This window comes from Epinephelus lanceolatus, chromosome 12 (genome assembly GCF_041903045.1).
Source record: "Epinephelus lanceolatus isolate andai-2023 chromosome 12, ASM4190304v1, whole genome shotgun sequence".
Lineage (NCBI taxonomy): Eukaryota > Metazoa > Chordata > Actinopteri > Perciformes > Serranidae > Epinephelus > Epinephelus lanceolatus.
Window position 1 is genome coordinate 38,861,690 of NC_135745.1, and position 12,796 is coordinate 38,874,485.

Consider the following 12,796-nt stretch of genomic DNA (forward strand, 5'->3'; position numbering starts at 1 on the left):
TACTGTGATACCATGAAACCCTGATATTTTTGGAGACAGTTATCGTACCGTTAAAATTATCCTAACATTGCAACCCTAATCCAAAGAACATTTTTTTTCTAATAAGATAACACTTTCAGTCTGTTCCTCTCACTTCAGTCATTTTTATGAAGCTGAAAAAAGCAATTGATTTTATTATAGTTGCTATCAAACTTTTAATAACTGATAAACTGACAAAACTTAGTGTATCGATACAATATTGTCACGCAAAGTATTGCGATGCCATGCAATTTCAATGTTCTACACTCATCAAAACTACCATAAACTTGAGTTTACTTGTTTGGCTGTGTAGTTCCAGTGTACCTTCATACGCTGCTGAACACAGTATGTAGCAATACAAAGTGCCACGAGCCCGGGGTAGTTATAAAGGATCGCACCTTCAGTCTAATCTGCTGTTCAGATAATGTTTTTGTTCCTCCGTGCTGGCATCGCTCTGTTCTGTGCAGTGTTGCATCTCTGCTGTTCCTTCTTTAACTTCATGATGTATGTGCTCTTAAATGTCAACTGCTTTACTGCAGGGTTCAGTTCCTAACAGGGTAATCTGTCCTCTGAGGTGCTTGCCAGATCTGCATAACTTGGGCATCACCAAGAATGACAAACTGTAATTGCTCCTTTTAGCTTTACATCATATCAGGGCGGCTTGCTTGTCATAGGATTTTTTGCTGATCTGTAGTAATTATGGCATTATTAGTTAATATACAACATCATTTAGATCCACGGAGTGAGAGAGGCAACACTGCTGCAGTGCTGTTTTCACGAAATTAAGATGTTTACTTGTCAAATTAGGTTAAACTGTTTTTTTGCCAAAGCTTTGTCACCAAATTTTTGGTGATATCGAGCAGCACAGCAGACCAGCAGTGTAAATCACATTGTTTGTGACTTTGCTTTATGGACCAGCCTAAACCATATCATATCTTGGCAGATTAAAAGCATTTCTCTTTCCTTAAATTACCAGAAATCCTGGCTCCATTTAGCGTTCCATTGTGTAGCTTTTGATCACATTTACTGATTTCTGGCAGTGCTAAACATTTTATTGTACATTAACCCAGATAAAGCTGTTGTGGATTAAGAGGTAACACATTTCTTGAATGTGCAAAAACTGTAAACTGAAAGGTCTAGCTTTAAACAAAGTACAATCATATATATAGGATAAAGGAAGAGCATACATTATGGTTAAGAGCTTTATTATATGTTGTGCTGTTTACATAGACACTCATATTAGCCTAAACATGATGTGAATCACTCCTCGCTCTTGTCTCGGTTGCATTAGGGTCGACTCGTCTTTAAATGTTTATAAATCTTTACAACATTTTGTTGCTTTCACAAACATATCTGAACTAGTTAACATGCAGTTCTGACATTGTGTTGGTAATGAAAGAAAAAGACGAGCCTCCATAAGCCTGACATATTTTAGCCCTGGAATTTTTCAGAACATTAGCTGATAGTTAAAAGTTAAATTCAAAGGCCCCCAAAAAAGAGAGTGCAGTGCTTAGCAGCGACTCAAATATTACCCCTCCTTGTTAATATTCACTGCATTATGCTGTGCATTCTACCATCCACTTGAAAGCCAATTACTGTTGAAAAGTCCACCACTCTCATCCTGCAATCTGCAACAACAGGCATGCCTGCCAGTATGAATTTGGGATTTAACTTTGCTAATCTTTACACAGGACAACGTTACCCAAATGTAAAGAGAATGCAAATAAATTCAGTGTGAAGGGTATTTGCATTCTATTATAGGATATGGAAATTGAATGTCAAATGCAGATTTATGCGACAATAACAAAAAAATCACTATACTCTGATGTTAAATATTAATCAATATGTGAAGAAATGTTTGTTTTACTGTAGACGGTTCAGTTATTTATCACAGTCTAATTTTTATTGCAGTTTGAGATCAGCGTTCAGTTACTGTGAGACCATGTATGTAATATTATCACCGTAGTCACAGGATTTCACCTCAGGGCTTCCTGTTTTTCTCATATAAAAGGTGAGGTTTGGTTCTTGCAGGACACATAATATCATGGACACAACAGGTCAGGTTATAGTCAACCCTCTGCACATCCACCACACTCCACAAATTGGTCCAGTACTTGGAGGTGGTCCCTTATACTCAGTTGCTGCTGTCGGATTGCTTATTGTGTGTTTTTCTAGTTAATGTATTCTCAGCAAACACCACTACAGTATACATTTCTAGTTGTCCCTACACACTCACCAATAAATGTTATGCTCATCGCAGAGTAGTATCTAGTACCATAACCATTCAGCCAAGTTCGTTCTCTATTTCTGTTTCAGGCAGTTTCCTTAAGGGATTTTCGTTTGCCAGTGTTTGTCAGCAACACTGACTAGCCTGGCTCTGTTTATGAATGAAGACATATTAAAACTCAGTGAAGGTCTCATATGTTAAACAGGCACAGCATCATCCATCACTGTTAAGTCTGTGGATATTCTCATTTATCCAGGTCAATTCCATTCTGGCAACAATTAAATCGTAGGCAACTGGACTTTGATTTTGTCTAGAAGACAATTCGCCTCTTATCCAAGCGGCTTCATCAGTTCTCAACGCATCAGTCTGACTAGTCCTCACTAGTCTGACAAACAGTGGAGTAAGACTCAGGTTTTTAACCTCTGTGGAGGTGTACACCCACCACCCTCATAAGACAATACTTCGTTAGTGGAGTTTCACTGGACCATTGTTTGGGTCAGGTGAATCACACTAGTGAACGACGGTCGTTAGGAGTGGGTGGGGCCACTGGTGAGCAACAGTCGTTAGGCATGATGTGTGGTTACCAGTGAACGACTGTCGTTGTGTTTCTTTGAGCCACTTGAGGTTAGTTTCGGGCAGTCTTTGTTGTTCAGTCTCTTAGGTACAGCAGCAAGGGCCGCATTGTAAATGGGGGATAGGTGGTGTCTCAGGCCACCTTCACTAACCTCACTGTTAAGTGTTCTTTTTCGCACATTAATCATTATTGGACTGTGAATACAAAGGAGTGCAGGTGAATTTTATATATTTTAAATCATAGGAGATTATGTAGCCTTGAGTCAAACATGAGCCACTTTCAAATTCAAATTAATCAAGTCTTAAACAAGACATTTTGACAAGGAATAGTATTGGATGTATTTAAGGTGTTATGATGTTATGAGCTAATAAAAGTGGCTTTTTGAGTTTAGCCTGTACTGCTTTTTGGGGGGAAGTAGCAAAAAATAGGATGCTGTTTTGTAGTTTTGAAATTGCAATACCTCAGATATTGTTTTTGTCGAGCCATTCTAAGTCTTAGCGTTCCCTGTCAGGTGAAACGACTGTGATGGGCAGATTCAAAACCACAAGATTCTATCACTTCGGGCATCATGTTGCATTTCCCTCCGTGAACATTTCTTTTAATTGCATCTCGACTGTAACAATGTATAGTTGACATTGTATTTCTCAGAAGTTTACTGATGAAATGGTTCGGGTAGTTTCATCCAAACTGCATGCCTCCATAGTGTTGTGGGTAATGGTTGCTATGGTCTCTGCGCATGGTTACTAGGGCAGAATATTGATTTAATCCTCGAGGGCTGTGGTCCTATCCTTGGCGGTTCACCTATTGTTATGATAATAAGACATCCCCGGGTAGCCAACGAGTGATAATCTTGTTTGGTCCTTGGAGAAATGAAAAGGGTTCTCAGAGTGGTGTGGTGAAATATTAACCCCAGTAAAATCACCAACTCCATTACTGGTCAAGCCTGAAACTCTCATGTAGTCACACACAGCGAACCGTATCCCTGGTCTGCAAGAGCCAGACTGAAATGCTTTTGGGATTAGTCCATCTGTTGGAACGTCAAAGAAAATGGAAATATTTAACCCATGCTGTCACAAGAGTGGATACATACATTCATATAATATATAAAGCCCTTAAATCAGATGACGAATGAATTATATAATGAAGAAAACATTTATCCAGCTGGTTTGGGTCTTATATTTGCCTGCTTTACTTGTTTGCAGTGATATGAGAAGGTTAAAATGTGGACATTTCCGGAATTCCATTATATCAACGCGATAAATATGCAACCTGTAGCATTCTGGTATGCGAGCAAACATGTTGGCGGCAGAGACTGTGGGAGCAGATTAGAGAATAATAACACAGTGAAGGTGGTGTCCAGATTGAGAGACTTCCCCTGTGAGCACAGACACACAGGCAAAGCAGCCATTCAGCAGTGGGATGGATCCTGACTACTAAAGAGGGAGAGGGAGAGAGAGAGAGAGACTGAAAGAGAAAGAGAGAGAGAGAGAGAGCGCAAGAAATGGGGGAGTGGTGGGAGAGAGAGAGAGGAAGCGAAAAAGAGAGGCTCCACACGGCAGAATATAAATCTGTATGTTAACAGGACTAAAGCTGGAGGTCTCGAAGCGGCTTTAGTGGTTCTGCTGGTGGGGGGTGACCATACAGCATCAAGAGGTGGTCTTCCCTATTAACTGAGGATCTGTGCAAATAAGGAAGTGGAACCCGTGGGAGCTGTGAACGCCGGTTGTCAAGCACAGTGGTGGGCTGGTCGGAGGTCTCTGACCCCCTGATTTTTATTTCTGGAAGAAAAAAGAAGAGCCAAAAAAGACACGAGAGAAACAGGAAGGTGGCAGCGAGGGGACCAGTGAGCCATTTCTCTCTTTATTACTTCCATTCACAAAACCATTGCATCCCATTATCACAGCGATGTAGAGGCATTCTCTCTGCTTAGAGGAGGAAGGGTCCCATTGACTGCTGAGGCTTAGCACCTCTCTCCAAACGCTAGCCCTTTTCATTGCAGTCCCCCCCCCCATCTCTCGCCTCTATCCTTACGTCTGCTATTTTCTCTGTTCTCCTCTCTTTTCTTGTCCCTTGTATTCTTGTCCCTTTTCACACCACTCAGGAATCAGGAGGCATTGCGTTTTGGTAGAAGTGGGTGTTTCTGGAGCTGTCATTGTGTTTGGTGCCGCTACAAAGGACAGCTGAGCAGGGAGTGAGAGAGAGACGGCTTTGGAGATAATAAAACAGCAGCCTGAAAGAAAAGGGGGGACCTGGGACTACAGGAACAGCTGACAACCACTGGAAGGTGAATTGGGATGAAAAGAAAACTGTTACAGAGACTGACAACCATTTTAAGGTAGCTATTTGTTGAGACCATTGCCACTTCTGGAGGGGAATAAAGAAGCAGTGCAGCCAAACCAACACTGCCGGTTGGATTCCCCTATTGCTGTTGCTAAGCAAAGTCTTTAACCTGAAGTTCTTGGGCAGACAGTATTGAGCATCACTCTACAGCCATGAAGGGGAGCTCAGAGGAAAGCATTGAAAGCGTCAGGCCCTCCAACCTGCAAGCTTTTGCTAACATATCCACCCTACATGGCATGAGTCATATATTCGCCTATGGGCACATGACATTCCGTCGGTTTCTTTGGAGTCTTTCCTTCCTCGGTTCACTAAGCTTATTGTTGCTGGTCTGCATGGATCGAGTGTCATATTACCTGGAGTACCCTCACGTCACCAAACTGGATGAGGTGGCGGCGACGAACCTCACCTTCCCAGCTGTCACCTTCTGTAACCTCAATGAGTTCCGCTTCTCCAAAATCACCAGAAATGACCTGTATCATGTGGGAGAGCTCCTGGCCCTCCTCAACAATAACTATCAAATAGCCAACCCACACTTGGCTGAGCCCGAGGTTCTGGCTGCCCTAAAGGATAAGGCAAACTTCCAGAACTTCAAGCCCAAACTGTTCAACATGACTGATTTCTATAACCGCACAGGTCATGACATCCGTGACATGTTACTGCAGTGCACCTTTCGAGGAGAGGATTGCTACCCGGTCAACTTCACCACAGTAAGTCCTGATGCGCTCTCTTATCTTAACATGTTGATATTCTGCACAGTATGTTTGCTGTTCTATTTCCTGCCAGACCTGACAGCCTGTCCCTTTCATTTTTGTTCAAATGAGCTTAAAGTGAGATTTAATGTTGCTTGAGCTATTTATTTGAAACCGATGCCTGGCTTTAATGCATCTGGTACTCTTAATATAGTCCAGTGTTAATGTTGTGGTTGTTATTTCTTAAGTGTTGTCAGTACTTCCAAAAGCTGCTGTTGTTGTTGGTTGTGTTGCATTGTGTACTGAGGTTGATGCTTGTGCTGTGCTGATGGCAAACAGTGCATAAAACCTGTGATGAGGGAAAGATCCTGGGGTGAACTGCTGCAACATTTCCCTTTTTTGCCATTACTGGATCGCTTTGAGATCTCTGAAGACAGCTTGGTTTTGAGAAGAGGGAAATCATTTTTTAGGTGTTGTGTGTACCTATCTTGTGGAAACACCTTTCCATGAGGTGTTGTGCTGAGGTCAAGTTGATGGTTAAGGCATGCACGTAGCATTTGTTTCTGCAAATCTGACGGATGCTTTAATAACTTTGTTCAAATCAAAGTTCCTCACTGATTATTGCTTTGTTATGAGGTCGGAGTCACCGTGCTGTCTGTTGTCATTATTTCCCCACCTTGTTTATTCTGCTCATTCAAATTTTCATCAGCGCTGCTCCAAACTATCTGTTTCAGACAAGTTATTTCTCAATTGCCGAGGGAAACAATTTAATGTTTGTTGTGCATTTCAAATGTCTAAACAAAACAGTTACTTCTACAAAGATAATTTTAGACATCATTCAGGAAAAAAAAGGTGCTGTGGTGCTGAGTTATCACCAAGCAGTCATTCTGTGTGCTTTGATTCATTCAACACTCCATTTGGCTACGTATCCAATCAAGCATAACTCTTCATTCACCATTTTGTATGAATGAGGTTCAATAAATTGTAAAGGGATTGCTTTTAGTTTGTTGTGTTAGCTGATTATATAGCTGGTAATACATTACCCATTTAACGATGGAGTATTAAATTGAAAAGTAGTTTGGAATAGACACAGTAACATAAATTTGCCCCACAGTAGTTTCATGTATTGATTAGAATTAATGGACTATATTAGTTAAAGCAGAGACCTGGATCTGGGTGACATCAGACAATACGTTGTCGTAAAGATCTTAACACACACGGTAACTGCAGCTGCACTGTGAGATGTGGCTGTGATATTTTTAAAAAGTGCCATTTACACAGGGAGCGTAAGTAGGCCTCAATGTAAAGGGTGGCATTTTAGTTATTTTTTGTATTTTTAATTTAAATAGGCATATTCTGAAAGAGAGAAATTATGTAGTCCCTGAGCCATACTTAAAATTGTTTAATTAGTGTTACAGTTAAACCAGCATAATGAAAAATAAAGTAAGAATGTGACTGTATTACTGTTAATCACTGTAGTTTATCTGAAATTCATGTGTACATTTTTCCTGTCATGCAACCTCCACTCTTACTCCCAATGCAAGAATATAAGTTTCGGTTTAATCAGACTGTTTCATTACTATAAGGCCACTTTATTTTAGTGAAATACAGATCCAAAAAGCAGTAGGCAAAGCAAAGCTCTCCTTGGCTTAGTCTGGATTGCCCATTATTTTATTTAAACAAGAGTACATTGGCCAAAAAGAAAAAAAATAAATAAAGTTGCAGCCTAGGGATAGGCAGCACTGCAATATCACTTGTTTCTGTTTCACCATTTATTATTCTCACTGCGTCTGTGTGTCCTATATCCCATCTCTTAAAGTGCAGGTTTGATGGAGTACCACCTAACTTACTTATCTCTCAATTGAGTCTATCCACTCTCAAAAATACGATTTCTTATCTTTGTTGTATCTTTAATCAACCCTGAAAGAAATCCCCACAGATGGCCAGTTTTTAAGCGACCGACTCTATAATCTCCAGAGTTGATCAAAACTCTTTGCTCCTGTGTGAGAAGATAAAACGCTAATTTAATATTGATTTTCAGTCTTATTTATTTATTTATTTATTTATTCTCCATTTGTATCACGAATATTGCGAATTGGGAACCTCTCCATTTACATGTTTGTTTCCAAGCAGCACTCAAGAGTGTCTTGAGAAACAAATCATTCATGGGAAGCTAATTGCCGTTGTTTTGCTTGATTGAAAATGCTTTTGCTGTAAAATGAGCTGGTAGAACACAGTTAATGAATTCTGATTTGTTACGTGTTTACTTGTTTTTGCTGGGCAAATTTGGTGGTCCAGCAAACTGTGAACTCTCACCTGACCGTGAATAACTGGCATCAGATTTGAACAGCCTCGTTGATATCCATCACTGTTGTGTGTTGTTTGGTTGGAGAGAGTGAAGCAGTGCCACACCACCCTGCATTTTGCTCTCAATGGGCAGATATGTGTTTGTCAGGACTTGGATGAGTGCCAGTATTCCATACCCATCGAGCTGAGTGTTTGGGGCTGTATCTGATAATAATCTCACACAACTAACTGCGAACACAGGGGCTTGCTCTCTAATAGAGTAACTGAGTTCATAACCTGCTTCTGTGGGAAAAAGAAAACATCTCGGCAGTTTATGAGAAAATCTTCAGCAGAAATTGTGAAATCAAGACATGCTTCTAATATACAAGGTTGTATTTTGTTGACTCTTTTGCTAACGTGTGTCCATGCTGTTTTCTTTTCCAGACACGGAATCACTATTCACTAGCAGAATACTGATATTTAGATGACGACTACAGGAAATTTTCAATTATTCAAATTCCCCCACAGACATGTTGAGAGGAAGATTTACAATGCAAAGGACTGTGGGAGTGATGAGCTTTGACCTTGAATAAATGAAGGAAGAATTCCATTATGTCTGGGTTATGATGCAGTTGGGAAACAAAGCATTCAAAATGTTTTGCATTGTAATGGGGTGGGTGGGCAAGGGGAGAATGCATTAATTTGTATTTCCAATGCAATTAAGCAGTTTAGTCCATCTTAATGATTTCATTCAGCATATGTTACCACTGTTGTGAAAAACTGAGATTTTTCTTGTGGACCGTGGCCAAATTTTAGGAACATTTTGCACTACCTGCTGAAATTCAAAATAATGACCATGAAAGTTGGCTCTCTAGCGCCCTGTCAGGGCAAGCTGTTTCAATTTTTTAAATCCGCTCTTTCCTGGGCAGTTGTTATCTTTTTAGAATATCATGGTCTTAAGATGAGTATATTCTGTAACCCCCAGATCCTTATGCTCGAGTTTCTTGAGCCTCGGAAGGATGAAAGACATTAACACAATCTCTTTGGTGAGGTGTAAAAATCTACCTTTCAGTCTGAAGTGAACCAGAGTTCACATCTTCTCCTAAAATCTCACAGAAGCTGCTTTCCATCTCTACTATAATAGTCATCCTGATCCTTGAATCCTGAAACCTCGATTTGGGATTTTTCTATTTGAAGATCACAGTAGGATTAACCCGATTTTAATCTTGACATTTTGTCACCATATTGACAGTAATCCACTAAAAATAGTTTAATTTAACTCACTGGAGATTACACAGATTTATATTTTTAAGACAGAATCTGAGCTTAAATGGCTGTGTTCCTGTCAACAAGATGACCTTTATCAATATGTATTTATTGACTTGCTGTGGCTCTGAAAGACCACATGAGTAGCCTATGACTAACACCGTATGTAAATGGCACCTCAGTTGATGATAGACTGCAGCTAGTGAACAAGAGCTTGATTATCATAATCTGATAGTGTAGATGTAGCGCTCCATTCCTAAGTCCTGACAGGTCATGACAAGCCCCCCGGGGCTACATTTCTGTCCATTTCTTACAGAGTGTGTAAAATCAGTATTCATCATCACATTTTGCTGAAGCTCAGTCTTTAAGATGTAAGTTGTCTTTCATCTTATCATCCAGATGACAGCAGGTGCCAAGGGGATGAAACATGGCCACAGTTGAGATGAGGCTGACTGACACAATGTGACTGGTGGATCTACACATTAGATATTTATGTTTTTAGGCAGAAGTCCTCAACATTTGGAGGCTCATATCTCTTCGAAACCAGCCAGATGATACGTTTCTACAGCCCTAATATTGTAGTGTCATCAGAGCTCCTGTATGTTGGCTGATTTGCACAATTTGAGTACACAGTGCAGTGAAATGCACTTTAAATAATTTAAAAACGTAATTTTACAATTTCATTGTCTGCAGAGTAGGTTCTTTTGTTGACGACAGTCTGCGGCAGCTGAGTTGGCAGAGTAAAATATCACAGTTCAGCAGATGGTGATGCAGATTCTGTTAATAATAACGGTAATGATTAATTGTAAGAAATCCTGTAAAATGTGTATTTGTCTCAACTCTTTGAAAACCACATTTAGAGTTGTTGAAGATAACCTGTTAGGGCATGAATATCAGCCTGTAGGTCTTTCTTACAGAGGACATATTGACTCATCAACATGTGTAACTAATAACATTAATAACGGCTGCATTGTATTTGGGTGTGACAGTGTCTGTACTGTAGAACCTACATAAAATGGAGCCATCATTAAAGCAGCATTAATAGATTTCTTTAAAATACAATGCTGACTGACTGTCACCGATAAATTTATACTGGTGAATGCAAAAAAAGTCTCATATTTTCACATTCAGGATACATTGGCATTTATTTGGAGTCATGTTTTTGGCCATCTGATGCATCTAAGTCTTTCATTACCTCTTCTGTAAGCTCTGTTATGGTCTCTACCAAGTAAGACTGCTCGCTTATGGGCAAAATCATCATGATTATTTGGTCATATTGACATTACTCATTGACTCTGGAAATATCATGCATTTACTTAACTTAAACCATGTTTCTTTAACTGGATCTTTTGAAAAATAAATAAAACATTTAAAATAAATAAGATAAATAAATAAAACAAATAAAATATTAATATAAACATGGGGCAAGATGGGAGGAAACCTGCCCTGTTGGCTGAAGAGCTATGGACTGCAATTACTCTGAGCTGCATGCATGGGAATGAATTACAGTGTCACACATTTGCATATATGTCTTACTTTTTCCCTGATGGTCTGAAGTTGCTAAATTCTTCTCTCTTCGTCTCGCTTTTTAGAAAGCTTTTTAGGGGTCTGACAAGTTGCTAAATCTAGCAACAAGTTGGCAGCACTGAGTGCATCTTGATTGAGTTTCATCTCCATTAGGATTTTTTGTTAATTGTTAGAAGCCAATTATAATTGAAAATAAAATGACTTGCCAAGCCCCACTATCAAGTCTTTGGTGGAGAAAATATCTGGATCTTAAGCTGCTACATGCTCCACAGTGTGCACCAGCTAGTTGCTAATTTTGTCTTTCTGCCATTAAATGCTGGGCAAGTTGTGTACAGTCTGTTTATCAGACAGCTGCCTGAGGCCCTCTCTACATGTATACAGATATTTTTGGAAACTGGTATTTCTCTCTTAATTTAAAAAAAATAATTCTGTCCATATGGACTTTGTTTTACAATATACTTCTGTCCACACTAGGGCATTAACAGAAAAGTCGATTTGTCGACGTGTCGATGTCAGTGGCACAAGTCGACACCCCCCGGGAGGAGTCGACAAGTCGTGTGTTTTTTCCCTCTCTCTCTCTCTCTCTCTCTCTCTCTCTGTGCTTGTGTACGGAATGCAATCGCTGCCTCTGATTGGCTTACACTGATACTTTAAGTGAACATACTCAGGCGTACTATAAGCGGAGCAGACTGCAGTCATTCGGGCTTTCATAGTCGAGCACGCTTCCGCGTTGTAGTTTCCTGTAAAAATGTCCGTGAAAAATCCCCGTGATGTGAAAAATACATGCCGAGCAGTCACCTGTGCGTGGAGCGGAGTCCGCGCGGTCGTAAAGTCTGAGCTTTGCGTGCACAGGGCTTGCGGACGTCTGCTTTGAGTCCACGCGGACCTCCGCAGAGTCCATTCCGCCCGAGTATGTTCGGGCCTTGACAGACACACATCACATATGTGGAGATACTTCACTTTCCTCCGCCGTGTCAATGTGATGACGTCATCAAATGACTTGTCGACTTGACTTAGACTTTATTGACAGATAATTCAACCTGAAAAAAATCAAAGTCGTTAATGCCCTATTCCACACTAGGATACAAAAATGGCCCCAGATACTCTTGAATCCTGTTCAATATAAAGATGAAGGAGCTCACTCAAATATATGACTGATGTTCTGGACATGCTAAAGTTTTCCTTCAATTTCTCATCGATAGCTATCCCACTCTGGAAACCGTCTGACCATCTACTGGTTCGACTGTAACTGATCCTCACCATTAGATACTGGCAGACTTTAAATCACGGATGCTGGGGTGGAGCAGAAAACACTGGTTGCAGCAGACGCCTGCATTTGTCTGTGAGGTCGTGCAGCAATACAGAGTTCATGGGTCAGTGTAACGTAGTCATTAGACCAAGCAGTGTGAACAAAACCTTAGCAAACCGGTAGACTGCCATTGTTTTTGTTATCTCTAGTGTATGTACACTACACAAAGCATCAATGGGCATGTGGTGTCATCGATTTCTGAAAGTAACAGTTTTGAAAAAATCTGTTTAGTGACCTAAAACTCAGTTTGCGTGTGGACAAGAGGCCAAAATGTAGAGGAAAATGTTAGTTTACAAAAATATGACTGTGTAGACAGGGCCCGATACTGCAGAGTCAGGTGATAATCTGTCCGTTCCTCACATAGTTATGTGAGCCATTCAAAAATAGTGATTAATACTGCTTTAAATGTCTCTTACACATGTGCCTTTCCTGCTATGTCTGCTATCAGAACAGTTGTTGGGACAGCTGTACCCCAAAATCCAGCATCAGTTCGGGTCTAATCGATGCTCAAACCTTTGTTTACATATCTTCTTACTATGTGTACACAGGCAAAGACAGGA

The 12,796-nt window shown here is 40.3% G+C and overlaps 1 protein-coding gene across 3 annotated transcripts in view; it reads left to right on the plus strand.

The window, feature by feature from the left end:
- The first annotated feature begins 4,197 nt into the window (after positions 1-4,197).
- asic1c (acid-sensing (proton-gated) ion channel 1c) overlaps positions 4,198-12,796 on the plus strand; it is a 136,944-nt gene continuing 128,345 nt past the window's right edge. For 2 of the 3 annotated variants that reach the window (XM_033650478.2, XM_033650479.2), the window contains exon 1: positions 4,198-5,866. In XM_033650478.2, coding sequence (XP_033506369.1) covers positions 5,312-5,866 — 555 coding nt within the window. In that variant the 5' untranslated portion in view covers positions 4,198-5,311. The remainder of the gene's footprint in view (positions 5,867-12,796) is intronic. The other variant, XM_078173410.1, reaches the window with a different exon arrangement.